The sequence below is a fragment of the Miniopterus schreibersii genome (genome assembly GCF_964146895.1).
Source record: "Miniopterus schreibersii genome assembly, chromosome: 3".
NCBI classification, from domain to species: Eukaryota; Metazoa; Chordata; class Mammalia; order Chiroptera; family Miniopteridae; genus Miniopterus; species Miniopterus schreibersii.
In genome coordinates this window covers 94,038,699-94,064,555 of record NC_138103.1, presented here as the reverse complement: position 1 = coordinate 94,064,555, position 25,857 = coordinate 94,038,699, and the positions used below count along the sequence as shown (strand labels likewise).

Here is a 25,857-nt window from a genome sequence, read left to right as displayed (position 1 = left end):
GGCTCTGGGGTCCAGCTGCTCCTCCTCTCAGGAAATTATCTTTGCAGGGTTACTCTTGAAGGATCTGGTTGGGATTTGTTTGTTTGTTTGTTTTATATAAAATTGGGGATGGAGGATAATTACTTATAGGCACTACTGTTTCCTAGATAAAATTATCGGTTTGTAAAATAAAAGAAGTTGTTGTGGATTGAATTCTGCCCTCCCAAAGTTTATATGTTGAAGCCCTAACCCCCAAAGTAGCTGTATTTGGAGACCGCCTTTTAAGAGGTAAAATTCAATGAGGTTACAAGGGTGGGGCCCTAATTCTGCAGTACTGGTGTCCTTATTAGAAGAAGAAGAGACACCAGAGATTTCTCTCTCCCTCAGCCCACGGAGAAGAGGCCATCTGAAGACGCAGCCAGAAGGTGGCTACCTACACACCAGGAAGAGAGGCCCTACCAGAAACCAACCCTAATGGCACCTTCATCACAAACTTCCAGCCTCCAGAACTGTGAGAAAATAGATTTCTGTTGTTTAAGCCCCTCAGTTTGTGGTATTTTGTCATGGCAGCCTGAGCAGACTAATACAGAAGGCAAGGCCCCTAGCTCCTGAAACAGCCTTGCCCCTTGCTGAGGCACATGTTAAAACTTAATGTATTCACAGCCTAATGCAAAGTCTCCGAGGACTGACCACTCTGGGGAAAGAGGCATCTCCACAAACTCGCTAATGGTTTGTACAAAGTACAGTACATGTCCAAGGCTCCAAGGGGGAAGGGACTCCATGATCGAAAGACGATCGCACCCTTCTGGTTTAACAGCATTTCCTTTTCCAGAAAACATCTCCATCCTCAGAGATCATTTCATTCTTGAGACTGTAAACACCACGGTGGTACCTTGAGGCCTTACTCAGTAAGCTGCGTATTCTTGTTTGCATATTGTAGGGACTTCCACATGCTTAGCATGTTGCCTGGGACACAACAGGCCCTCGGCCATTATCTGTCAACTTCAGTTGAACTTCAGAAGAAAATATCAATGACTGTATTTCTGAATTTCAATCTTATTGAGGGCAATAATGAGAGTGTTGAATGTATCCCTACATCCCAACCCTACGGCCCACAACAGAAGGTAGGCAGCAGTCACTCAATAGATGTTGGCGTATGCAGTGACATTTAACAAAACAAGAACCCAGCCATTTGAAATATCTGCTGGAAACTGAGAGTTCCTCCTCACTTGGATAAAGTTTGCTCATGTTTGCCTCAGTTTGACTAAGGTTTCTCAATCTGGGGTTTTTTTGCCACATTCCTGGCGTTGTGTCAGAAAAGTGTTATAAAACAGCAGCCTTAAGACAATCAGCAGAACATCTGAGTCATAACTTAGACAGAACCCAGGAATTTGAAATGCAAATAAACCATTTTTTCTTAAAGTATCTGAACCAAAAATACATAGTAAATACAATCTAGAAATACAGATGGTTAAAGAGGCTGGAACTTTAAGTTATAGTGATTCTTTTTTGCAATGTCGAATTAGTAAAACAGATACTTTCTGCATGATGCTCTTTCCTTTTGATAATTTGAAAGCTGTCTCTAACCTGTCTAAATCAGAACAATGGGTTGGATGGAATATGCAATAACTTTCATCACAGAAGAGCAGTATGATTATTCATTAGATAACGGGCATCTCTATAAATAAGCTAAACCATTCCCCACACATCCATTCCTTTGATTAAAATGTTTGTATTGCTATTTTGACATAACATTTGTGCTTTAACTTTGCAGTTGTACAATGAAGTTTTGGGGGCATCTAACAGTGGTCTGTGCCCTGGGACATGGACACGCTCCCTCTTCCTTGCTGTGGATGAGTCATAGCAGTTGTAAGATGTTAACACAGTAAAAACCTAAAAACTTTGGGGAAAATCATTTCATCTGCTTAGGGCTCTTCACATTTAGGGGCCAATCCCCACCATTGATCTCTATCAGCCTGTGTGTATATTAGAAATTTCTCTGACTTTGGACCCTTAAAAAAAAGCAAGGATTTTGTTGTTGTTGTTGTTGTTGTTGTTTTATTACTCTTACCACAGTCTTCTTTATTTAGTCTGCCCGTTTCTAGAGGCTCAGGCCCATGTTCAGTCTTCCCACAGCCAACATCTCCACAGTCCCCTCTCTGCACCTGGAAGCCGATTCCACAGAAGCTGTTGCAGATGCAAGGGCCCGTCTGCAGAATTTGAAATTTGGTGGTTCATGGGCCACATCAAGGCTCAAATGTGGTTAGATTTGTGGGGATTTGGGGGCTTTTGTTGTTTCTTAACCTACATAAAGTTGAATTTTTAAAAATTCATTAATGATGTCAAGAAGAAGAAAAAAAAGATCTGGCACCCCTGGGCCTGCACTTCCAAATGGCCGCAGTTGGACAAGGCGCACTGTCCTCAGCCTGACCCTGTCCCCACCACCCCCTAGCCCACCAGGCCCACCACACTCATTTCCTTTACATGTCTGTCCTCTCAGACCTTCCTCCTGGTGGTTCTAAAGCAGACTCCAGCCAACACAGATGCAGAGGACCGGCTCATGAACACCGGTGGGTGTGGGAACGGGGCTGGCTGCACCAGTAATGAACTGGTCTGATTACCACGGGTCTTCCTACGTTGTCCTGAGCTCCCAGCAGCAGAAAGGTGAGAATAGTCCCTTGGGCAGTGTTTACTATGCATGCTCGCATAGGAGAAGACTCATTTCTCTTCAGCAGTGCTATTATTCATGTCATTATTACTGAGAGATGAGAAAATTGAGGCTCGGAGGAGGTAAGCAGCTTGATAAGGGCCCCGCTGGTAGAGAGCGGCAGATCGAAGACTGAACTCCAGCTCTCCTGGCTCCGGACCCTGCGTGTGTCCCGCGAGCACGTGATGAAGACAACACTCCACAAGCGGAAAAGTGAACCTCCTGAAAACACAGAGCCCCTTCTGAAAGCAACCACCACCGACGCCATTCAGGTGAATTCTAACGCGTTCTTACACACACTGGTGTCTTGAAAGGCAAGTGTGGTCCACGCAATGCACCAGGGTGGGCTGGTGGCTTGTGCACTAACCACTGGGCCCTCCCACTGCGTCCGAAATCCCTGGCGGCCTAGTGTACAAATCAGACCTCAGGGAGGCCCGGGGCTCTAAGGCCCAGCGTGCACAGGCTCGTGCAAATCCCTACCTGAGAGCACGCCGACTGCAGGCCAAGAGCTCACGTCTAGTGAGCTTATGGACGCAGAGAGGCTCCCCTCGCAGCCCGCAGCCAGCGCGCTGAGAAAAGCGTGCCCTGCGCACACCCTCGGACGTGTGCCAGGGATTGTGACACTTTTGAGGACTTGCATGAAACTCCCTGACTGGTGAGGCACTGAAAATCGAGGCTCTGTTGCCAGAGGAGTCTGTGGCATTTTGTTCAGTGGAAACAGAATTTCAGACTTTTGAGGCTAAAAGAAACCTTCCAAGAGCACTCGTGCCAAAGGCAGGGCGCAGTTGAAATCAGGCCGCCCCGCCCGGCCTGCACCTTTCTTGCCCCAAAGGCACGTAGGAGAGACACACACTTTCCTTCCTCGGTTCTCCTCTTCATCTTTTTCTTTTATCACTTGCTTTCCGTTTCGAAACAGCAACTATGCAGTACTAGGTTTGCCCTTTCCCAAAGCTTTCCTGTGGAGACGTGTGGAGCGCTGTCCTATGACACCCTTGTGCCAGTTTGTAGAATGCAGTGAACTTTATGAGTTTACCGCCCATTTTACTTGTCGCCTCTGACCTCTTCATTCAATGGAGAGCAGAGCTGACAGGGTAGAAACTCAGTCTGATAAAGAGGCTGGACTCTTAAAGAATTTTTTAATAATCACTCATTTCCTCAAACTTAGGAGTAACAACCGTATTTATCTTTTAGCTTTTTCTTTTAATAATACTGAGTTCTAAAAACAGGACTGTAAGATAAAAATCAGGCCATAAACAAGCAGCTGACAGTTCATTGTTTTCCTGGCGTGTTGTTTTTGGTTTGTTTTCTTCCTTTCATTGAGTGTTGACATTGAAAATTTTTACCCAAGGCCTGATTGTAACTTTGCTACCACCTTCTGGCAAAATAATGAACCTCTTCTGGTTTGGACTAGCATGAGTCGGGCGATTCTGTTTATTTCCTGTCGTTCACCTATTTCACCTGCATCTGTTGTGGCTAAAAACAGAAGCTGTTCAAAGGCAAACACAGTGAAGACAAGACACAGTCCCCCTTCTCCAATACCTGAAGAAATAACTTTTTAAAATGCTTTTAACACTTAATATTCAGCAGTGGCAATAAAATAAAATAAAAAGAAAAATGGTGGCCAAGGAAATAAGCAGAAAACCTGGGAGGAAAAAGTCTAAGTGAAAATAGTCCACGGTAGAATTAGTTTTGCCCCAGGCAGGAAGTGTTGCTTTTATAATTTTGTCTGTGTGTGTATCTATACCCCATTGTCCCCCCTAAATCACTGTAGATCAATGCCTCTTAATCCCTTCTCTTTTTGCATTTCCCCTTGCAAATTAATACAATGTACTCCTCCCTTCACTGAAAAGGTCTTGCTATTTGTTGGGGGGGGGGGGGTGATTGTAATGTTTATTCATATAGCAAATATTCTGAATGACATAACAGCTAATGCTTTGCCATCAAGAATATTCCCTCTAGCCCTAGCTGGTTTGGCTCAGTGGTTGGAGCATCCGCTCACGGACTTAAGCGTCCCGAGTTTGATTCCGCCGGCCAAGGGCATGTACCTCAGTTGCAGGCTCCATCCCCAGCCCCGGTCAGGGTGCATGTGGGAGGCAACCCATCGATGTGTCTCTCTCACATCCATGTTTCTCTCCCCATCTCTCTCCCTTCCACTCTCTCTGAAAAGCAATGGAAAAAGTATATCCAGGTGAGGAGTAATAAAAAAGAATATTCTCTCTAATATTTAGTACTAATTGAGAAGCTGATCATCAACAACTAGTATTGCTTGCCAAAGTACAGTGGTTATTGAAGGTTGCTGAAAGAGTTCTCTTGAGAATGTTTGAACTCAGGAACAAACTCTTAGTTTAAAAGTTGGTTCCTACTTTTTAAAGATGTTACTTGAACAACTGTATTTACTTATTTGCCTGATAACTTCAGTATTTTAAAATATTTTAATACTTTCGTGCAACATGTTCTCCAATGGCAAATAAGAGCTAAGTTATAATTTGGAAAGGCAAAGTTTATATAAACTATAATAACATTTACCATAATTTAACAATAATTACCAATACTTTAGATACTGGATAGAATGTTTTGAATTTTTTTTTCCATCAAAAGAAGATGGATCTGAAATTCATTTCTTTTATCAAAAGATAATTTAACTATAACAATACAAGATAAATTATTAGAATTGACAACTTATGAAGGATTGAAGATGACGTGAAAATATAAGCTCATTTGCTTAATTCTGCATAAAAATTAGGATAATATCCTGAATGTGCTGAGATTGCTTTAAAGTATCTTCTCCCACTCCCTCTAATATGCCTCTGTGAGCTGGTTTTTCTATGTATGTTATTAAAACAAAACATTATTTGTAACACTGTCAAAATTCAATCTACATTAGGTGTTTTAACAAGCAAGAAACTAGTTCAGCTATCACATTAAAAAGCTAGTATTTTTACATAATTTAAATATTGGTTTATATTTGCAAGAATATTGGGTACAAAATTTAAATATTGATACATATCATGTTTGTTCAAACTGTGTTTAGGCACTTAATACGGGGCAATCGCTACTTCACTCTAACTTTTTGTTTAGTTTTGTTTACAGCAAACGATGTGCAGTTTTAATTTTCCTTTTCCCTACATGTTATTTGTTCTGATTATATTTATCAAAATGTTATTCTTTGTTTAATTTAATAACAAAAATTGAGACTTGTATTTTGTGTGTATTTCTTACATAATTTTTTCTAATAATTTTTTGTTTTATGTTACAAAAATATTGGTCCACAACTGTTTGGAAATGACACTCTGACCACAGATAATTCGAGGAGCAGAGCTGCTCCCTAGATGGCCACTAGGTGGTACTCAAAGAGTATGTTTATTAAAATAGATTATTTACCAAGATGGGAGCAAAGGCTTAAGAAAACCAAAGGGTAACCATGCTATAACCCTGGGGTAGTAATAATGGAAGACTATTACCATCCCACAGCCAAAAGGCGAGGGGAAGGAGCAATTGCTAGAACCCAAAAGAAGTTCAGATAGAAGTCACCTTGGGTGGAGTAGAGATGAGATACACAGCCAGCCTGACCCCGCTCCACCTCACTCTCCTTTCGCCATGGATCAAACGCAACCAGAAACTAGAGAGCACAGGCCGAGGATACAATCCATACAGAGCAGAGTGTATGATGACCTGGAGGAATAGGCAGAATATATACACGGCCTTTTTGCATTCAGCATCCTCTCTGGTCCTTCATCTGGTGAAGGATTGAGCCCCCATCACAGAATGGGCATGAAGTTCTATCACCTCCCATCTCATGTCAAGCTGACAGCAATTTTCTCATACTCTCGCCTAAACCTAAAACTTTAGCCAGCATTGGTGTTATCCACATAACTTATTTCAAACAGAGGGACACAAGAAACAATTAAGTTACATAAAACACAGCTGTGACTTCTGGGAGGCCTGTGTTGGTCACTGTAGCTGCCTTTTCCCACTGCCCATTCCCCGTTCCCCTTAACTTCTCCCAGCATATTGGCTGGGCCAGAGTTCTTTTCCAGATGGGGAGCTCAAAGTCTTCTTTCCTTTGTGGATTGTTCCAGGTTTTCACTCACCAGGACAACTGGTCAAGGGAGTACAAAAGATCACCAATAAATCCCCTGGTTCCCAAGCATAGTTCCCCACAGCCCAGTTACTTCCGGACAGTCAGTATCAATCATCTCAGTCCATACAAAATTCCACCTATTGGTTCAGGGGCCTAAGAAGCCTAAGGTGGCCAAAGGGCCATCCCCACTGCCAATTCATGGGAACCATTCCTCCCTTCCACCCTAGGTCCCCAAACTTACATGCTTTTCAAAGAATTAGAAGGGTGAGGGAAGGTGTCTTTAAAATGGAGAGGTCTAGCAATCACCCCCTTGGCTAACCTAGTGATCTCTCAGAGCAAAGGAAGCAACCTGGCCTGATGGGCCTTAGGGTGTCATACAATGAGAACTTCACTCTGTAGTATTCTTGCAAAAGACATGTCATCAACCTGAATTGAGCCATGAGGAAACAGACAAATCCAGAATGTGGGACATAGTACAAGATACTTGGCTTGGACTCTTTTAAGTCAATGTTATGAACAACAAAAGTAGTAGATAATTATTTCAGATTAAAAGAGACTAATATCCAAATGAAGGCATGAACCTTGATCAAATACTGTACCAGGGGAAGAAACAAAGAGCATCTGGGGGGACAACTGGGGAAATTTAAATATAAACTGAATATAAGATAGAATTCCTGAATTTTTCTAGAGGTGTAATCATTGTGAGGTTAGCTAAGAGGATGTCTCTATTCTTGGGAAAGGCTGAAGTTCAACAGCAGTCTCAAGGAAAAGCACAGCACCATTGTTTGGATTATGAACTGAGCTATCATTTTCCTCCAGGGAGCATCGCTTTACCTGTAGGAATAACTGACAAACTAGGGTGATTCAGGCATGGATTTGGCTGACATTTCTCAAAAATGAACAAACCGGCCTGTCACTCAAGGAAAACAACTGACCATTTTTGTTGTTGCTGGTAGAATTCAAGCAAAAATTGCATAGTGCAACTAACCTTTCAGAAACTCTCACTTGTCAAGCTTTGTGGTTATCAAAAAATAACCACAATTATCTGAAAAGCCTATTTTAAAATACTTCTCCCTTTTCCAAATATGTGTGTCTGTGAGACTGAATTTTCTTCATACACTTCAACCCAAACGATGTACTACAGAAGGTTATCTGCAGGAGCAGACAGGAGGATCCAGCTATCTCCTAGCAAAGAGATTGGTAATATATAAAATGATGTGACTCTTCTCGCTATTTTTGTTTTGGAAAATACAGTAATTTTCCATTAAAAGTGTTACTTGTGTTAATAAGTCTGTTCCTAAGAAATGCATACTGAAGCACTTAGCAATGAAATGTCTATAGTTTACTTTCAAATAGTTCACCCAAAAAGATTTGTATATTATGCATATATGTATGAATGTGTTTATATATGTATCTATATATGTGTATATGTATGTATGTATCTGTAATTTACTTTCAAGCAGTTCAGCAAAAGAGACAGAATGTGAAATAATAGATGAAGGATATAAGGATGTTCCTTTTACTGTTCATTCAACTTTTCTGTAGATTTGAAATTTTTCAAAATAAAACATGAGGGGGGTGGGGAGGAATGAAGTCCAAGGTCACTGGATGGAATGCACATTCTTCAAGTGGTTACTAGATGTAAGAGGGGGCCGCTCCCATCTATGACCCCACTGGTCTAACACACTCAGGAGCTACTCCCACAAATGCTCCCTGCACTCCTGCAACGGAGGACTGTTAAATTCTTCATCTATAGGCTCTCCTCCTGGAGGAGGCCCTGTCATTCTAACAGGAAATGTTGGGATCTAATTCTGGCTATGGGGCTGGAGGCAGTAGGGCGGGTGTGGCCCAACTAGTGCCCTTAGAGATATAGGACTGAGCATTTAATTGGTGCTCCAATTGTACAGCTCTCACAACCCAGTCATGGGCCTGTCCCAGAACTGCTCTGTGAGCAGAGATGAGACTCCATCCAAGCAGCAATGAAGGCTCTCTAGCTCTTTGTCTTATTTTTATGTTGATGACTTTTCCTTTTACTTTCCCCACACACCTCCCTTCACCTGGCTGTCAGAGGTCTACAAAATCTTTATAGTCACAACTTGCCACTATGATGAAGTGCCACAGCCATTTGGTCTATCAAACTCTTGACCTACGACTCTACTTCATTCCACGCTACCAAATTCTGAATTTTCTTTTGTTATTTATTTGAGATGGGGGGGGGGGTCAGAGGGAGAGATCGGTTGCCTCCGGCACACGCCCCGACTGGGGATTGAACTTGCAACCTGGGTATGAGCCCTGACCAGGAAGTGGCCTGGCAACCTTTCAGTGCCTGGGACGACGCCCAACCGAGCCACACCAGCCAGGGCATGATCAGATTCTTGATGTTACCATGGGGTAAAATAGGTATATTTTTTTTCTTTAAAATTATTAGAAGTGTTCATGGTTCAGGTGGCACTTAGGAAGAAGCTGAAAAGTGAAGTGGTTGTAACAGTAGCTGACAGTCAATTTAAAGGTGTACTGAACAGTCAAATCTGCACTGTCACTCAGATGTCAGCTTCAGTCACACACCCCGCCCTAGGAGCAACATCCTTCCGTAGCCACCATCCCATTTCTCCATCCTTCATAACCAAGCTGCTGGGTCTCCACTCCTCGGACTGCCTTCCCCGCCCTTGTCAACATCACAAGCGGCCCACAAATTACCAAACTTCAGAGATGTCAAGGTTGTAAAAGTCAAGGAAAAACTGAGGTACTTTGTCAGACTTAAGACTAGAGACAAATCAGGTGGGTTGGCAGCTTTTGCTATAGACATTGGAACTGGCAAAATCTGAATGGGGTCTCTGGGTAAAGGGATATATGGGAGTTCTCTGTACCATTCTTGCAACCACTTATTTGGAAAATAGAGCCGGAGTGGGAGCTGTCACAAGTCTCAGGCTTAATCAGGGAGCAGGACCAAGACTCATGAGCCATTACACGAGCAACTTTAGAAGTTCTGACCTGGCGGTAGGAAAAAGACTTTGTATAAAGTGGTTTTTCTTACCAAGAAAGGTTATAGTAGTGATAGCATCCAGCCACTGAAATTCAGGACGATTTCTATTCTGGCAGTTAAAGAATGGAAGTGGCCTAAACCACTCCCAACCTCAAGTTATCCAGCAGAAGGATCAACTATTTTAAACTCTCAAACGCCTACGAGTGAAATTAGGAGAGGAGTGTTTCACCACTTTAGTCAGAAACAGGTCACTGTTAATCTAGGACTAAAATGGCTGTAAAAGAATGTCTGGGAAGGTCTGAACGCTGTAACGGACTTTTTCTATAAAGCGAGTGGAGAAAAGTCCTGTGTAACAGTGTCTTTTACTCAGAGGGACATTAAGTCTGGGATGAACTGTTATACAGTAAATAATTCCATATAATTTTTTCAATGTTTCACGATTTTCAAACCCCCTTTCTGGCTCCATTACGCCTTTGAGCCATACTACAAAATCGTCAAGTCAGTGATTCAATACTTTTTTTTTCTTGACTAGATTTTTGAGTATGTTTTACAGTTGACCAGGTGGAGCAAAATTAAATAAGTAGTGTTCCATGGACCTTTCTATCCCTGTGTAAACTTACCTGAACAGAAATTTGTACGAGATCTCAATACATAACTAAGCAAGAGCACTAATTAAGGGGAAAATGCTTCACAAATGAAACTCTGTTTGAAATACACCAAGCCTGGCCGGGCGTGGCTCAGCGGTTGAGTATCGACCTAGGATCCAGGCGATCGGGGTTCAATTCCCGGTCAGGGCACATGCCCGGGTTGCGGGCTCGATCAATGGCTCTCTCATCGATGTTTCTATCTCTCACTCCCTCTCTTTTCCTCTCTCTGAAATCAATAAAGACATATTTAAAAAAAGAAAAAGAAAAAGAAATATACCAAGAAGCCCATTACACAGTTAAGTATAGCCAGGGATACTTAGACCGCAAACATCCACAGGGCAAAGGAAGGAGGCTGTGTACACCTCAGTATTTACGTTCTTCCAACTGGACCCGGTGGACAGTCCAGTCCCCGAGGTCCTCGGAAGACTTAACGTGCTAAGGCTAATTCACACTCCAAAAACCCTCACACAGAAAGGCATCCATTCATTAGTGAAATCTATTTGATAGACGACGCAGACATTCATGTTCAGGCATGTAAAACTGGGCTGACACATAGGGCAGGTTTCTTATTTTTTATTTCAACATTTAAAATATTCACAGATGGAGGAGTATATTCATTGACATCTCCATGGAAGATGTACCAAGCAAAGCATACAGGTATTCCAGTTACAGAATTACATACTTGTGACTATGTAAAGGTTCACCCCTAGAATTTATCTGGAAAAACACCACTAAAAAAAAAAAAAACACACGCACACACAGACACACACACACAAACACTTTTGAGTGTTTTTACTGAATTTCCATAAAAAGTGAATAGCAAAGACTATCAAGAGAAATACCTAAATATTAGCCAGCGCTTCTTTAATATTTCAAACTTTTATAGTACTTTTCTAACACAGCCATGTCAGGAACACTTACTTCTCAGTTCTTTCTCTTTTCCCCTCAATAGCCAAGGCCAAGATGTACATACTTATTTTCATAATTCTTTTTTCCAAAAATATTATGTGGAATAGGTTGATCATCACAGGGTCTTGACTAGCTAATGAGGTAGGAACAGTCTTCAAAAGAAGTTCTTAAGCATTTATGAAGCAAAACAAGAGAATCATCAAATTATATACAGTTTTTCTTTTTTAGTGGTTGTTCTTTTAATAAAATGCCAAGAGCATTGAAAATTTGATCAAATGCTACTTGTACTTGAAAAGACAGAGTAAAACCCCATTAGAAAAGCCCTGATGCTGGGTACATTCAAGGGCTGATGTTAATTAAATTCATCTTGGCATTACACAGTAAGATATGGCTAGCCCAAAATGCCAAGCTTTCTTCCTGAAGAATCTCACCAAAGAAGATAAAGTTTAAACAGAAAACAAAGTACACTTTCTTTCAGTACAAGTAAATTTGGCTATTTTAACCCAGTTTTCATCCTTTCCTACACACAAGAAAAGATTAATTCCTATATACTGCCTATCCAGTAACATTATTTAAATGAATTTAGCAGTCAACTTACCAAATTGTGCCAGAGAAGCACTCCTTATATGGGGTTAACAACACAAGCTGAACAGCTAGAAAATGCCTAATAATAGATTTCAGCACCATCTATTAGCAGATTGTTTCAAAATGCATACACTCCTTAAATGCATATAAACCTAGGATATTCAGCCATTACCCCCTCTCCATCTACACCAAAATCAAAGTTCTGTGTTCTAACTACCTTTTCTGTATATATAAGGAATACTTTACAAATCTACCCAATCAAGTTAACAGGACACTACATGTTTCCAAAAACAGGTTATCAATCAAGTATGATTTGTCTAAAACACACTGTATAAAACACTTTTGGTACATATTATTTGATGAAGGTTCAAATACCAGAAGAGAATTTATTTCCCCAATTATGTACTGATTAGGGCTACTGCTGAAAACACTAAAAAATAAAAATAAAAATCTAAAAATGTCAAAAAAATACTTAGAATAGCTGCCAGATAAATTAGTAACTGTGGCCTGGCAGGTGGTTTTGAGGTGAAGTCCTTGACGAGTCTACAAAATGTTCTAGATATAGTTAGCAATTAAAGTTGGTATAATAGTGCAACTCTCTGATATGGCAGTAACCAATTCTTTATTTTAGCTATCAAAAATAATTTGTCAACAAGAATTTTTCACGTCTTTAAACCTTTCTTTTTACTATTCTATCTAGAATTGTGTCCTATCAACATGATCAAAATATCATTAGTTTGCAGAGAACTCCCCTGCCTTCACTGCCTTAACTTCAGTTATAGCTCCCTTACATTCTTTCCCTAAGGCACACCATGCCCTGTTTATTGCTGCCAAGCCCCTGAAACCTGTGCCTCAATCTGTGTCTGCCTTATCACTGGTTCAGTGAAAATCCTATCAGAGTGCCTGCTAAAACTCAGTAACATTTATTTAAGTCCAGCAGATTAACTGCAAAAGAACAAAGCCCACTGAAGCAAAGGCCAAAAACCACAAGTATATGCTCTTTCCCCTAAAAACCAACCACATTACCTACTATAACAGTAAAGCTCCGTGATATCTCTGGCTATATGTAATTCATACTCAGTGTTATAAAATGAAAATGTTAGGCCAGTAAGCTTTCACAATTTTTATTAAATCCTAGTCTAATTTAACAATATCTGATTTTATAGACATCATCCTATGGTGAACGTTTAATAAGTGAAAGCAAATCAGACACCTAAGTCATTATTTTCTGCAGACTAAACAATAAGATTACTACACAGAACACTACAGGTCATGACATACACTAACTTGCTCAGAGTTTTCATACAAGCCATGTTGTTTATCAAACTATATGTCCTAATATTTAATACAGTAGAATTAGTAACTGTAGTTCTCATATATTTTAATTACAAGTACCTTACTGAGATAACTAACATTTTGACAGTTTCACTGACTTTCCAGATTAGCAAAATATATTTAAGAAAAAGAGCAAAAAGTGAAAGGAAAACTGAATATGACAAGTTATTAAAGGAAAACAAAGTGAAGATAAGGGGAAAGTGAAGTATCGCTGGGGTGGAAAATCAAAGCCTAGATATTTGTTTAGCAGAAAGCGGATCAACTGTGGATTTCACAGATCAAGTTTATAAATTCAATACAATATAAATCCTTTTGAATGTAAAAGCCGAGTTGAAATTAAAAGGTCTATAAACTGTTAACTTTTGGCCTTAAATAGTAACAGTTCTTCTGCTCAAAGAAGGCCACAACAGTTAGATTGTATTACTTCATTTTATTTTACACTAGGTGGTGGTGGGCACAAAGCAATCCCCCTTAATAAAGTTGACAATTAGCTTCACTCAGAACATTTTTAATAATGCACATTAAAAAAAAGTATTCTTACAAATTGTTCTGCAATCCAAATATACAACAGCTTGGAAAACAACGTTTAAAAAACAAAAGCCAATGTAAAAAGACAGAACAGTACAACTAGAACAGTACAGGTTTTATATGGCTCTGACTTTACAGTTTCCTCACTGCATCATCAATGTCAGAAATCTGTTCCTTCAGCTGGCTCCACTGCTCGGGATTTAAAGAAATACCTAAAACAAAGTTTTAAAAATCAAAAGTTGAAAATTTATTTAAGCTTTCGAGGATTTTCAAACTTCCAACTGAAATACTGTTTTTATCAAAATTGCCACTTTAAAATGGTACGACGGTGTAACACTGAGAACAAAATCTCTTAATTTGTTAATTACAGATTCATCACAATTACCTGAGAAGATCAATATTACATCTAGTTTTACTTCCAACACTGCATCCTGCATGATGCATACTCGGCTCAGGGAGAACAAATGGTGACGTGAAGATGTATCTCACAATTGCTTGCAAACTAGCAAGCTAAGTGGCATGGTCCAGATTTGGTATTTGACACCCCATTTCTACATCCTGCTGGTTCCAACATTTGCTCAAAATTTCCACAGGAACTCAAGGTGAGTGACCCTTGTGCTGAGTTCTTCTAGAAGCATTCATTTCACTTTAGAAAATCCCTGGGATATGATCCATACAGGACTTCTTGGAATGTACACTCTAGAGTTATGCGTCAGGGTTTAAATCACAGTCTCACATATCACTACCTATATGACCTTAAAACAATTACATTACCTCTGAGCCTGTTTCCTGGTCATTAAAATGGTACTTATCCCTGGCCAGTGTGGCTCAGTTGCTTGAGCGTTGTCCCATGCACCAGGAGGTTGCCAGTTTGATTCCCAGTCAAGGGCACATGCCCTGGTTGCTGGCTCAGTCCCCATAGGGGGCATGCAGGAGGCAGCCAATTGATGTTGCACTCTCACATGGATGTTTCTCTCTCTCCCTCTCCCTTCCAGTCTCTTTAAAAATCAATAAAACTATTTTTTTAAAAATAAATACAAAATGGTTCTTGTAAGGGTTGTTGTGAATTATATTGGCTGATCTGAATTAAAAGCTTGGTCTATCACTCTTTTAAAATGTTAGCAAATGACATGTCTGTACTATTTAAGAACTAACAGTTTGAACGGAAAGAACTTTGTACTTTAAACTTCCAATATTCTAATATCAGACCCATACAAATAGAGAAATAAACTGGAATTGAAGAATTAATGTACTTCTCAGAAAACTGCAAGGAGGCCACAAAACTAAGAGGAAGGAGGAGAATGTATTGGGACAACACCTAAGAAGGGCTTTAAAAAACTAGTCTTATTGTTTTAGTTACACGTTTGCAGAAATTTGAGAAGAAATCTGGCTTTGGACACAATAGAACAGCTGGAATGACCAATCCAGAACAAATGTAAACGGGTATGAAAGTTAAGTTTCATAAACCTAAAATAACATGAAGGAAACAAGCCGTATCTTTCAAAATGGCTTACAGGCAGAATAAAAGAATGAGGCATTTTTTTCATTAGCTAAGGATCAACCTAAAGCAGCTAACTACCCAGATTACCTATGAATTTATGCTGGCACACAAATGTTCTCTAGCTATTTGGTGAATTAATAAAGTACACTTGTATGATGCCGGATGAAGCACAAAAGACAAAAACCCACTTAAAGGACACCACCCTAAAGAATATCCAAAAGAAAACATTGTGAACCAGGATTTACAACAGACTTCCCAGATAGTGCCTCCTCTACTTCAGAATTAATGTAAAAACAAATTTAAGTTACATTCAAGTAAATTAGTAGCCAACTGGAGTGATATTAGGAGCACTATTTGTTATGGGTTTTATTCCAACAGCTATATTTAAGACACCTCATTAAAATAAGTGTTGTCCTGGACAAGTGGCTCAGTTGGTTGGAGAGTCATCCCATATACCAAAAGGTTGTGGGTTTAATCTCCCATCAGGTCGAGTACTGGAGGGAGTCAATTGATGTCTCTCTCTCACATCCACCTCTCTCTCCCTCTCTCTCTCCCTCCCTCTCTCTTTTTCCCCCTCACCTTCTCTTTCTCTCCCCCACCCCCATTCCTCTTTCTAGAATCAATAGAAACACATCCTCAGGTGAGGATTAAAAAATAAGAAGGAAGTAAGTTGTGTGGTACCCAAAAAAAGACTACAGAAGACAGTGAATCAACCGTGGATCTTCCTAGTGCACTGCCAACATTATTTCAATTTCAAACAAGGTACGTCACTTAATTTTTAATTTAGTCCCAATATCAATCAGCACCAAATTCAGGAAATTAAATCTCACCTTTTCTTCCTGGTTTCATTTCACCTTCTGGATCCATCCAATATTCTCTAATATCAATTAGGACTTTTCCTTTAAAGTCCCGAACGCTGACGTACCTCATTTTCCCAATCTGCAAAAGAAACAAAACATAAAAATGTATTAATTTCTACAGTCCACATTTATATTCACAACTTACTGCATACTTATGATACCTTTAATCACAAAAATAACTACTCTCAATATCAAAACTACAACCAAAGGAAATGTCACTATTAAAATTTTTTTCCTAAAGAGACAGAACTCAACAAGCACATCTCACATTTCCAATCATTTTACATTAAAAGAATCATTAGCAAAATAGTGCAACCACTATGGAAACAGAAAACAGTATGGAGGTTCCTCAAAAAAAATAGAACATATGATCCAGCAGTCCCACTTCTGGGTATGTATCTACAAGAAATAAAAGCAAGCTCTTGAGGAGGTATTTATTTGGACACCCATATGCATGGCAACATTACTTACAATAACCAAGAGATGGGGCAACCCAAATGTCCATATTCTGATAAATGAATAAACAAAATGTGGTGTGTACCTACAATGGGATATTAGCCAGCCTTAAAAAAGACGGAAGTCCTGTCATATGCTACAACACAGACAGGCCTGAGTCCATTACGCTAACTGATATAAGCCAGTCACCAAAAGATATCGACTATGTGATTCCACTTATAAGGTGCCTAGAGCAGTCCAATTCAGAGACAGAATGCAGACTGGTGGTCTACAGGGGCTGGGGAAGGGATGAAAAGGGGTGTTGTTATTTTAACTGTGTAACAGTTTTGCAAGATGAAAAAGGTTCTGGAGATGTTTCACAACATGAACATATGGTTAAGGTAGCAAGTTTTTATGTTGTGTTTTCTACAATAAAAATCATTAGAAAGCAAAATCTTGCATTAAAAACCAGAACCATAGGAAACCATAAACTTAAGCAAGCTATACTGCTTTAGCAACCATTCTGAATGTAAGAATCCAGAGTCAATAATATGACATAGCTTTCCCCTTTAGACATTCATGTCAAATAACATCTTTAATACACTTCACTCTATCTCAAATTGAGAACTTAAAACCGTCTACAGAAAACTATTTTTCAAAAATGAATACTGATCTTTAATACAAACTACAAATTCCACAGGAATGGAAACACTTTACTCAACGAAGTACCTGAAAACACTTTCCAGGAAGTCTTACGCTACTCTAATATACTGTCTTGCACTTAAAACTACAAAATGATACTTTCTGATCAAAACCTCTAATAGCTTTACCTCTCACTCATTCTAAACCTACTGTTCAATCTTACTGACTTAAAACTAGCTATGACTTTTGTGCTTAAAACACATCATCATATTAAAGTTCTGGTATTCCTGAGAAACCTGAAACCTGACAATAGGGTTAAAACTTTAAATCCCACTAGAAAAAGTAAATCTATTTTTAAAAAAGAGATACGTACACCATTAGCATATTAATGGCATTTTACCAGTCTTAAATAAGAAGTAACAAGCACTCAGCCCGGCCGGCATAGTTCAGTGGTTGAACACCAACCTATGATCCAGGACATTACGGTTCAATTCCCAGTCAGGGCACATGCCCAGATTGCATACTCCATCCCAAGTAGGGGGCGTGCAGGAGGAAGCAGATCAATGACCCTCTCATCATTGATGTTTCTATTTCTATCTCCCTCTCCCTTCCTCTCTGAAATCAATAAAAACATTTTTTAAAAAGTACTTATACACATATATCAGTTATACTTATAAATGCAGTTTGTTTAAAAAAAAGAAACAACAAGCACTCAATTATTTTATGTAAAGCGCAGAGTACAGCACAGTAAACACAAGAAATGGTTGGCTAACTACTTTAATTTCTACCCTTGCTCTCTAGAAACTTCTCAGAAGTACCCTCACCCACAATTTCAAAAAGTATGTTCTAATTATTTTTGTTTGCTGCAGGTTAAGATAAGAGGTATTATTTTCTTCCTCCCAAACATGGCTGACCTTCCACATATTCAAAACTTTACAAATTTACAATTTGAAGTCCCTAATCACTTTCAAATAACTTGTGTTTGATGTATACTAAGTAAGAAACTATTCAAAGTAGAGAAAAGGTGTAAAATTTGGTAACATTTCAAGGAACACCAGCTGTGGGGTCAGAATGAAGGAAAATCTAGAGACACAGACTAACTGCCACTCCAACCGAAATTTGAGTCACTTAGAACCTAAAAGTTACTATGCATTTTAGATATTATCCCTCATTTTAACATAAAGCTTCAATGCAAATCTCCAAATAAAAATGGGCCCTACAGAAAAATGCACGTTTATCCCAGGATTTTCACTCTCCCATACCAGAGAAGCAAACCACTGCAGTATACACATTCCCCTCCAGAGTTTAAGCAACAGTGGCATTAGAAGAAGGAGAAAGTCAGGATTGCCCAAGATCAGGAACAAGGCAAGGATGCCTATCCTCACCACTTCTTTTCAATATTGTACTGGAAATAATAGCAATAAAGCAGGAAAAATAATGAAAAGGATGATGTAAAACTCAACAGATACAATCATCATCAACATAGAAAGTTTTAAGAAGTCTCTAAAAATGCTTATGTATCATGTATTATGAATAAAGTAAATATGTAACAATATGTCGGTTTACATTATATTACATAGTATTATGCATTTTTCTAGCAATAAACTGGAAAGTGACGTTCAAGAACAATGCATTTGCCTGGCAGGCACAGCTCAGCAGTTGAGCATCATCCTGGGATCCAGGAGATCATGGTTCGATTCCCGGTCAGGGCACATGCCTGGCTTGCGGGCTCGATCTCCACTGGGGGTGTGCAGGAGGCAGCCGATCAATGACTCTCTCATCATTGATGTTTCTCTCTCTCTCCTCCTCCCTCTCCCTTCCTATCTCTGAAATCAATAAAGATGTATTTTTAAGAAAATGCATTTACGATCCATTCAAAAACTATACAAAATATACTAACTCATTTTCCTTCCAAAAACCGCATCCTTCATCTTTCTAATAAAATTATCAAACCATTACTAATAAAGTCCTTATTTCATATTACATAACCAATGTACTCTAATGTGCTGTTAAGCCAATTAAAAATCAGTATTACCACCAAAATACCATTTCAAGGAAAAAGCAGTAATAACGACGAAATTAAACATATATTATCTCTTAGAAGGCCTACACTACTAGGTCTGTGAAAAGCCACTTTAGAAATAAGGCCTATGCTCCTCTGAGAGGCATTTTCAAAAGGGTGAGGAGTCTAATACCCTTACCAGGCATGGGAAGATTTCCAAATTGAACTGAACCCACTTTTTTGGTGAGATAACCATCCCCTAAAAGTAGATCTGGTTTTCCCAAATATGCTCTAATAAAATATAAGCTCTAAACGTGGGTCCTGGTTCCTTTACATATAAAATTAGGGGTTGAGCCCAGCAAGGCGTGGCTCAGCAGTTAAGCGTCGACCTGGGATCCAGATTAAGGGCCTTTTATCATTGTTCAGATCCAGCCATATGGTAAATCCTCTGGATCTAAGAAAATAACCAACTTTACCTGAAACATGTTATCATCTCTGCTGCTGCTGCTCTGCTTAGATGATGACAGGGCTCTTGAAGTTTCACCCATCTTTTGCTTTTTTACAGGTTTTTCTGAAGTAACTTGCTTTTTCCTTTTTAACTTGAAAGAAAAACATGAATATGGTTAAAATTCACACACTTAAGATAACACTTCTCAGGTTTATGAAAAAAAGAGGGTTATGAACAAGTTCAGTGACCAACAGTAACCTCACAGGGTGATAGGATACATAAATTCCTAACTGGGCAGGTCATGGAGGGTGGTCACACCCCAGGCATATACTTTTTAGTAAAAGGTTTATCTTTGCATTAAGCCCTGTCCATTGTTTCTGTGCATCTAGATTAACACACCTCTGAAATGCCTCTCATTTTCAGACCCCTGAGAAGATTAGTCACCCTCAAGAGAAAACATGGTCTTGTTAACTAACCTATAATCCAATCCCAGCCTTGCTTTTCATGTAATCTTCCTTATGTTTCCTTTGTAATTCCAAATGTATGAGAAACTGCAAAACTGTTATTCTCCGGAACATTTGAGACCTTGCTTCCTGACAATGTCACCAGTTTGGCTCAAATAGACTCTTATAAAAGTTCTCTACAAATTTGGGTGTTTCTTACATCTACAGGTTCAATAGATTCCAATACTTTTTAAGACTTAAAGGGTCAAAAGATTACATATATTATGTAAAAAATTGTAAGTATAAACCTACCCAAGTTTCACCTGACTGAAACTTTGAAACTAACCTAGCACTGGTATGTAATAGTGTTTTCAAACTGTTCTCAAGAGCCCAAAAAATACTTTAGGCATTAGAGTGGTATTAAGCAGAGAAAGTTCTTTTGTAGACCAGGATCCCACATACGGTTTCTTTGGGAGGAACAAGATGAGGGGCCTGCTGCTTTTGAAACAACTTTTGGAAACCACAAGTTTGCTAAAGCTACAAAGGAGATGTGCTAATTAGGAAAAATACAACCAGCTTATTCCATTTCTAGGAGATGACTATTTATGCTCTGGCTTAGGGAATTTATGAGTAGGCAACGCTAAACCTATTTTGTACTGGGCACTACAAGTCAACAATTCAAGATCTTCTCATCACAAAAAAGTTAACTGATGATAGACAGCAATGTGTTAGACTGACATTCAAAACGAAAACAATGTTGCCCGGCCAGGCGTGGCTCAGCAGTTTACCATAGACCTAGGATCCAGATCACAGCTGGATTCTGGGTCAGGGGACATGCCAGGGTTTCAGGCACGATCCCCAGCAGGGGGCGTGCAGGAGGCAACCCATCAATGATTCTCATCATTTATGTTTCTCTCTCTCTCCCTTCCTCTCTCTGAAATCAATAAAGATATTTTTTTTAAAAAAAATCAAAACAATGTTTTAAAAGCAGCATTATTGCAAAAGCTTTTTATATAGCCTCATTCTCAAAATGAGCTAACAGCCCATGAAAACCAGAAGAGTTCCCAACCCAAACAGTAGAGGGCAGTCATGCTCCTTAGTGGGAAGCCTAAGCTAATATGTATTTTAATGTTATACTAATTACATGAAACTAGATAAAATAAAGTATATAAACAAAAAAATGATGTATTTAATATAAGTCCTTACAGGATTAACAGTACTATGTGGAAAAAACAGCAAAACTTAGCTCAGTAAGCAAAAGCAATTATTCTTTATTTTGGGGTCTGTCTAGATATTCCCTGTGGAATGGTACATGCCTGGCACATAAAAGCTCAATAAAAATATGTTAAATGAACATATTCAAATGCTATACTAGGTGCAAATAAAAAAATTGAGATTTCCTACTACAGTATATGTGTTTTCTTTGAAGCCTTATTTCAATCTTCCAGATGATAATATGGTCGTGCTTCCCTATAAAGGTCCATCTTCTCCAAGATTCTCCCTTAAGCTCTCTTTTAATTAACTCTGCTAGCTAAGCTCAGAGACACACTGTGTAAGGTTCCAGGTGATAAAGGACAGATCTGTGTGGAAGAAAGCCCTGACTAAAGTGTGAGGTGCTTGAGTGGTTAAGGGGGATAATGTACCACTTACAGTGCAGCTGTTATCTAATGAAGAAAAAGCCTATTCTGCCTAAACGGGGAATTTCATGTCAGCTTTGCTGGGTGTTGATTTAACTAAAAGGAGGGAACCAAAGTAAACAACATTCTAACTTAAAATGTACCAAGCCTACACTTTTAGTAATATTTGTGGGTTGGATAAACACCAATGACTGAGAAGTCAGTCAAAACTGACATACACATACATTCCAGGAGTTCAGATAATTTGGATCAACTACTTCACACAATAGCTAAAGATTAAGCAGATTTCTAAAGAATGGCAAATAGTGACTTTGGCCTAATTCTAATGCCATTCCTTTAGGTCTATGGCAGTGGTTCTGCAGCTTTAGAGTTCCTCAACAGAAGTTAAAGTCTGTAGGCTGGCTAGAGTCTGATTTAGGGGCTAGGAGTGTACATGTAGCAGCACCCTAGGCATCTGAGTGAAGTCATGTGGCCAGGGGCCATCCCCATTTTCAGAAACACCCATCCAAGCTTCCATTTTAAGATTCTGACATGCAATGCTGTCCTTCAGAACTGGGTATGGGCAATATTGCTGAATTAAGTATCACAGCCAGGACCTGGTGCAGTAATAGTCACCTTTTTGTCAACTTCACTGTCAGAATCGCTGCCAGAAGAGCTCGAAGAAACAAGTTCCTTTGATTTAGGCATTCTGAAAGAAAAACATATGATGTAAATGATTTATGAATTGTTCTATTACATTCAATTTAACTCTCCCCCAATCAAAAATTTAAGAAGTTCCATGGTTTATTCTACCATTCTGTGGTACTGGAGTTGTTATACTGAGCACAATGCTAGAAGTTATACTCTAATCTATGCTCTTCCAAGTTTAAGATAACATGCAGAGTCAAGCGTTCTGAACCCAGCAAGGAGAAAGTGTCATACACATCTCACACCTTTCTCAAAGCCAATGGGTCTTTTTATACTTCATTTTAGTGGAGTTAGATGTTTATGTGTATGGTACAATGCAAGAAACATCGGACATCAATCACTGTTAAAGCCAGGGAAAAATATAAGTAACTCCTCTCATTACTGCTTTACACTTCTCACTGATGACACCTAACATAAAATTATTCACCACAGGAAATTACGACATTCACACAACATGAGGAACAGTTGCACTATACAGATGTTGAGATATAATTAATTTGCCACTGTCATACTATTTTTCATATTTTGTCTATGTTCTTAATTTTCTCTGGCTTTTAGACTATGTCATCAAATCACAAGTATTAATTCAGAGTTCATGAAGTTATACATAATTCACAATTTGTTACATTTACTAATTTTCTACTATGGAATATACTAAAATTTGAACAATCTGCTTGTGGGAGAGGCAAAACCTTTCCTTATATTCCTACTAAGACCCTAGTTCCCCAGGTCCTCCAGATAGAGATACACAGTCTGGTGCCTTCCTTTCAAGTTGCTGTTTACTGAATGCCTGAGCACAGTAAGGCAGAGAGCCTTGTGTATCTACTTTTGCTGAGTTTTTTTTTAAGCCTAAATCCCAATTTTCAAAGAATTCCAAGGAATGCTGTACCTATTTTTAACGCACTTACAATACCAGGTAGTAGAACGCTTATTATCAAAGTATCTTTAGCTCTCTCCATCTCCCCTCTTAAGAGACTGAGTCATATTAATTTTTGTATGCCATTAAGGGCCCAAAATGTACAACACACAGTTTATGTTCAAATAAAGAAGAAAAAAAGAATTCATTCATTGTCATAAATAATCTAGCACTCTAGACTGACCTTGTATTAGCAGTTTGCCTGACTGTTCCACAATAGGAGGTCAAGGTAAAAGAAGTGGGCCATCCCAATCCCAGCCATTAAACTAGGAAAGCTCAAACCATACCCAACCCAGCCATGCTGAGTTTGATGAGTAAATTCGGAAGGGAGCAGCAACGTTCATAACCACGTTTTATGCATTATTCCCGTTACTGCTCCATTTTACAACCTTATCTCCAAATCAATTCAGTTTTGTATGCTAGCTGCTAATAATGCCAAGAAACGTTTCTTCAAAGCTAATTAAATTAAACATAACCTATTTTTCACTTTGAAACGGTCTAGCGTAACTATACCATCTGTTAAAAGCTGCCTGGGGGCCTAAGATCATTTCAAAGAAAAACACCCTCCTTTTTAACCCAAATTAAGTCCATTAACAAGAAAACAAGGTAACGATAACTAAAGCCAGCCTCTTAGAGCTTAACAAAATATATATATTTACTTAATGAGCCTTTCCTGTTTAAAAAAAAAAAGGGGGGGGGGGCAGGCTCATAATTCAGGCAAACAATACTAATCGCTAGTGTAGAATATATACAAAACACAACTTAAAAAACCGAGATCTTTGGTCCTGGATGGCGTGGAGGATTAGGAAAGACGAGATGAAAATAAACTAGGACTAAAGGGCACATGAACCCGGTACAGGGCGAGGGCGGCGAGCACCAAGGCCGGGGAGGGGGTCGCGCGGTGCCAGGAAGCCTGCAGGAAGCCCGCGGCTGGAAACCGCTGGCGCTGCGGGGGGCGGGGGGGACAGGTCGGACGGAGGGGGCGTGGGAGGCGGCGAAGTGCGGAGCAGACCGTGCGGGAAGAGGAGGGACTTGCACCAAGCGCCATTTTCTTCTCTCGAAGCATTCGCTCCCCCAGCAAACCAGCCGGCCGCTACCCTCAGCGCCCCCCGCCCTCCTCCGACAGGATCGTCTCGCTCCCTCCCGGGAGCCCCCCTCCCCGAGAGCGCCCCCCACCCGGGAGGCGGGGGGTGGCCTCGGGGAGAAGCGGGCCCAGCACGCGCCCCCGACCCCCGCCCGGCCGCAGCCGCCAGAGCCTTGTCCGGGGGACACCCCGGCCCCTTCCCCGCGGCTCCTCGCGCCCGGCCGCACCCCGAAGGCCCGGGCCGCCGCGCCCCGTCTCGCGGCCATTCCCGGGGGCCAGCTTCCGGCGCCGAGGGGACTGCAGCGCCGGGGCGCGGGGTCGGCGGCGGGGGAGGGGGTCCGCGACGGAGGAGGGGGTCCCTGGAGGCCGCGGCGGGGAAGGGCTAGGTCAGGCAGCGCCGCCATTTCCCGCGGCGGTCACCGCCGAGAAGAGCGGAGGGCCCCGGACGGCTCGCGGCCCGGGGCGGAGGGTGCGGGGGCCACCAGGGTACGGGGCTCGAGGGGTGGGAACGGCGTCCCGCGTACTCACGCTGCGCTCCTGCTACCGAACAGCCCTTGCTCCCTCGCTAGCTCGCTCTGACAGAGAACCGGACGTGACGCAAGCGTAGAGGGCCCGCCCCGCCCTCCGAGGCACGTGATGGGGCGTGGTCTCGCCGCCGAAACCAACACCGAGGCCCTTTCCAGGGCCTTAAAGGAACCGTCCCTCGCCCCGAACACCTGCCTTGAAAGTGATACGCAGCAAAGGGGGGGTCTGATCTGAGTGAACGAGAGAGCGAATAAGACGTGAAAGACAAACACCGAGCCTTGCCCTTGTTCCATAAGTGTTTCTTGTATTGAAGATCCCCAACACTTCTGGCCCATTTTCCCAGGTATGATCCTACCCCGCCAACCCCAGCGTTTGACTCCAGCTGGAAAAATCCAAGTCACTGTGTTTAATTCCAGAAAGCTCCAAGAAATTTTTGCAGAGATCGTGGGCCACACGCACTTTTCTCTCTAAACTGAAGCCCTAGAGGTATAAGATAGTTCACAGAAGGCAATGTAGGTAGTAGATTCTTTCAATATATGTTTAATGAATGCCTACTATAGCCAAGAATATATATAGTTACATTCATCCAACATATTTAGCAAGCACCCACTATGTGCCAGGCACCACAGGAGGCACTTTACATATATTAGGAACTCATCCTAACAAGCACTTTCCAAAGTAAGAATGATTATTTTCTCCATTTTATAGATGAGGAAACCAAGGGTCCACAAGGTTAAATAAGTTGAGGGAGGCTATACATGGAGTGAGTCATGATGCCAACTCTGCACAGCCTGACTCCCGGGGCTGCAGACTGAGGGACAATGCCAGAGCTCTAGTCCACTCCTTCATGGAGCGTCAGGCTAGATGACCACTTTTTAAAAATGAAACACTGTATATTTCCTTTTATATGACCTTCCAAAAAG

The 25,857-nt window shown here is 40.6% G+C and overlaps 1 protein-coding gene across 1 annotated transcript; it reads right to left on the bottom strand.

Annotated features, from left to right (window-relative positions):
* Positions 1-10,954: 10,954 nt before the first annotated feature.
* On the bottom strand, positions 10,955-25,036 carry SUB1 (SUB1 regulator of transcription). Its single transcript, XM_081131163.1, has 5 exons — positions 24,938-25,036; positions 22,338-22,410; positions 19,671-19,793; positions 16,086-16,194; positions 10,955-13,966 (listed from the first exon to the last, which is right to left on the bottom strand). Exons 2-5 carry the CDS (start codon positions 22,407-22,409, stop codon positions 13,887-13,889), a joined length of 384 nt encoding a protein of 127 aa, XP_080987289.1. The 5' UTR covers position 22,410; positions 24,938-25,036; the 3' UTR covers positions 10,955-13,886.
* Between the last annotated feature and the right edge of the window lie 821 nt (positions 25,037-25,857).

Excerpts from the sequence above, each read along its gene's own strand:
- SUB1 (XM_081131163.1), bottom strand. The coding sequence starts at position 22,409 with ATGCCTAAATCAAAGGAACTTGTTTCTTCGAGCTCTTCTGGCAGCGAT. Across the intron at positions 19,794-22,337 it reads ACAGTGAAGTTGACAAAAAG|TTAAAAAGGAAAAAGCAAGT; the intron begins GTGACTATTACT and ends TTTTCTTTCAAG. Across the intron at positions 13,967-16,085 it reads AATGAAACCAGGAAGAAAAG|GTATTTCTTTAAATCCCGAG; the intron begins GTGAGATTTAAT and ends ACTTTGTTTTAG.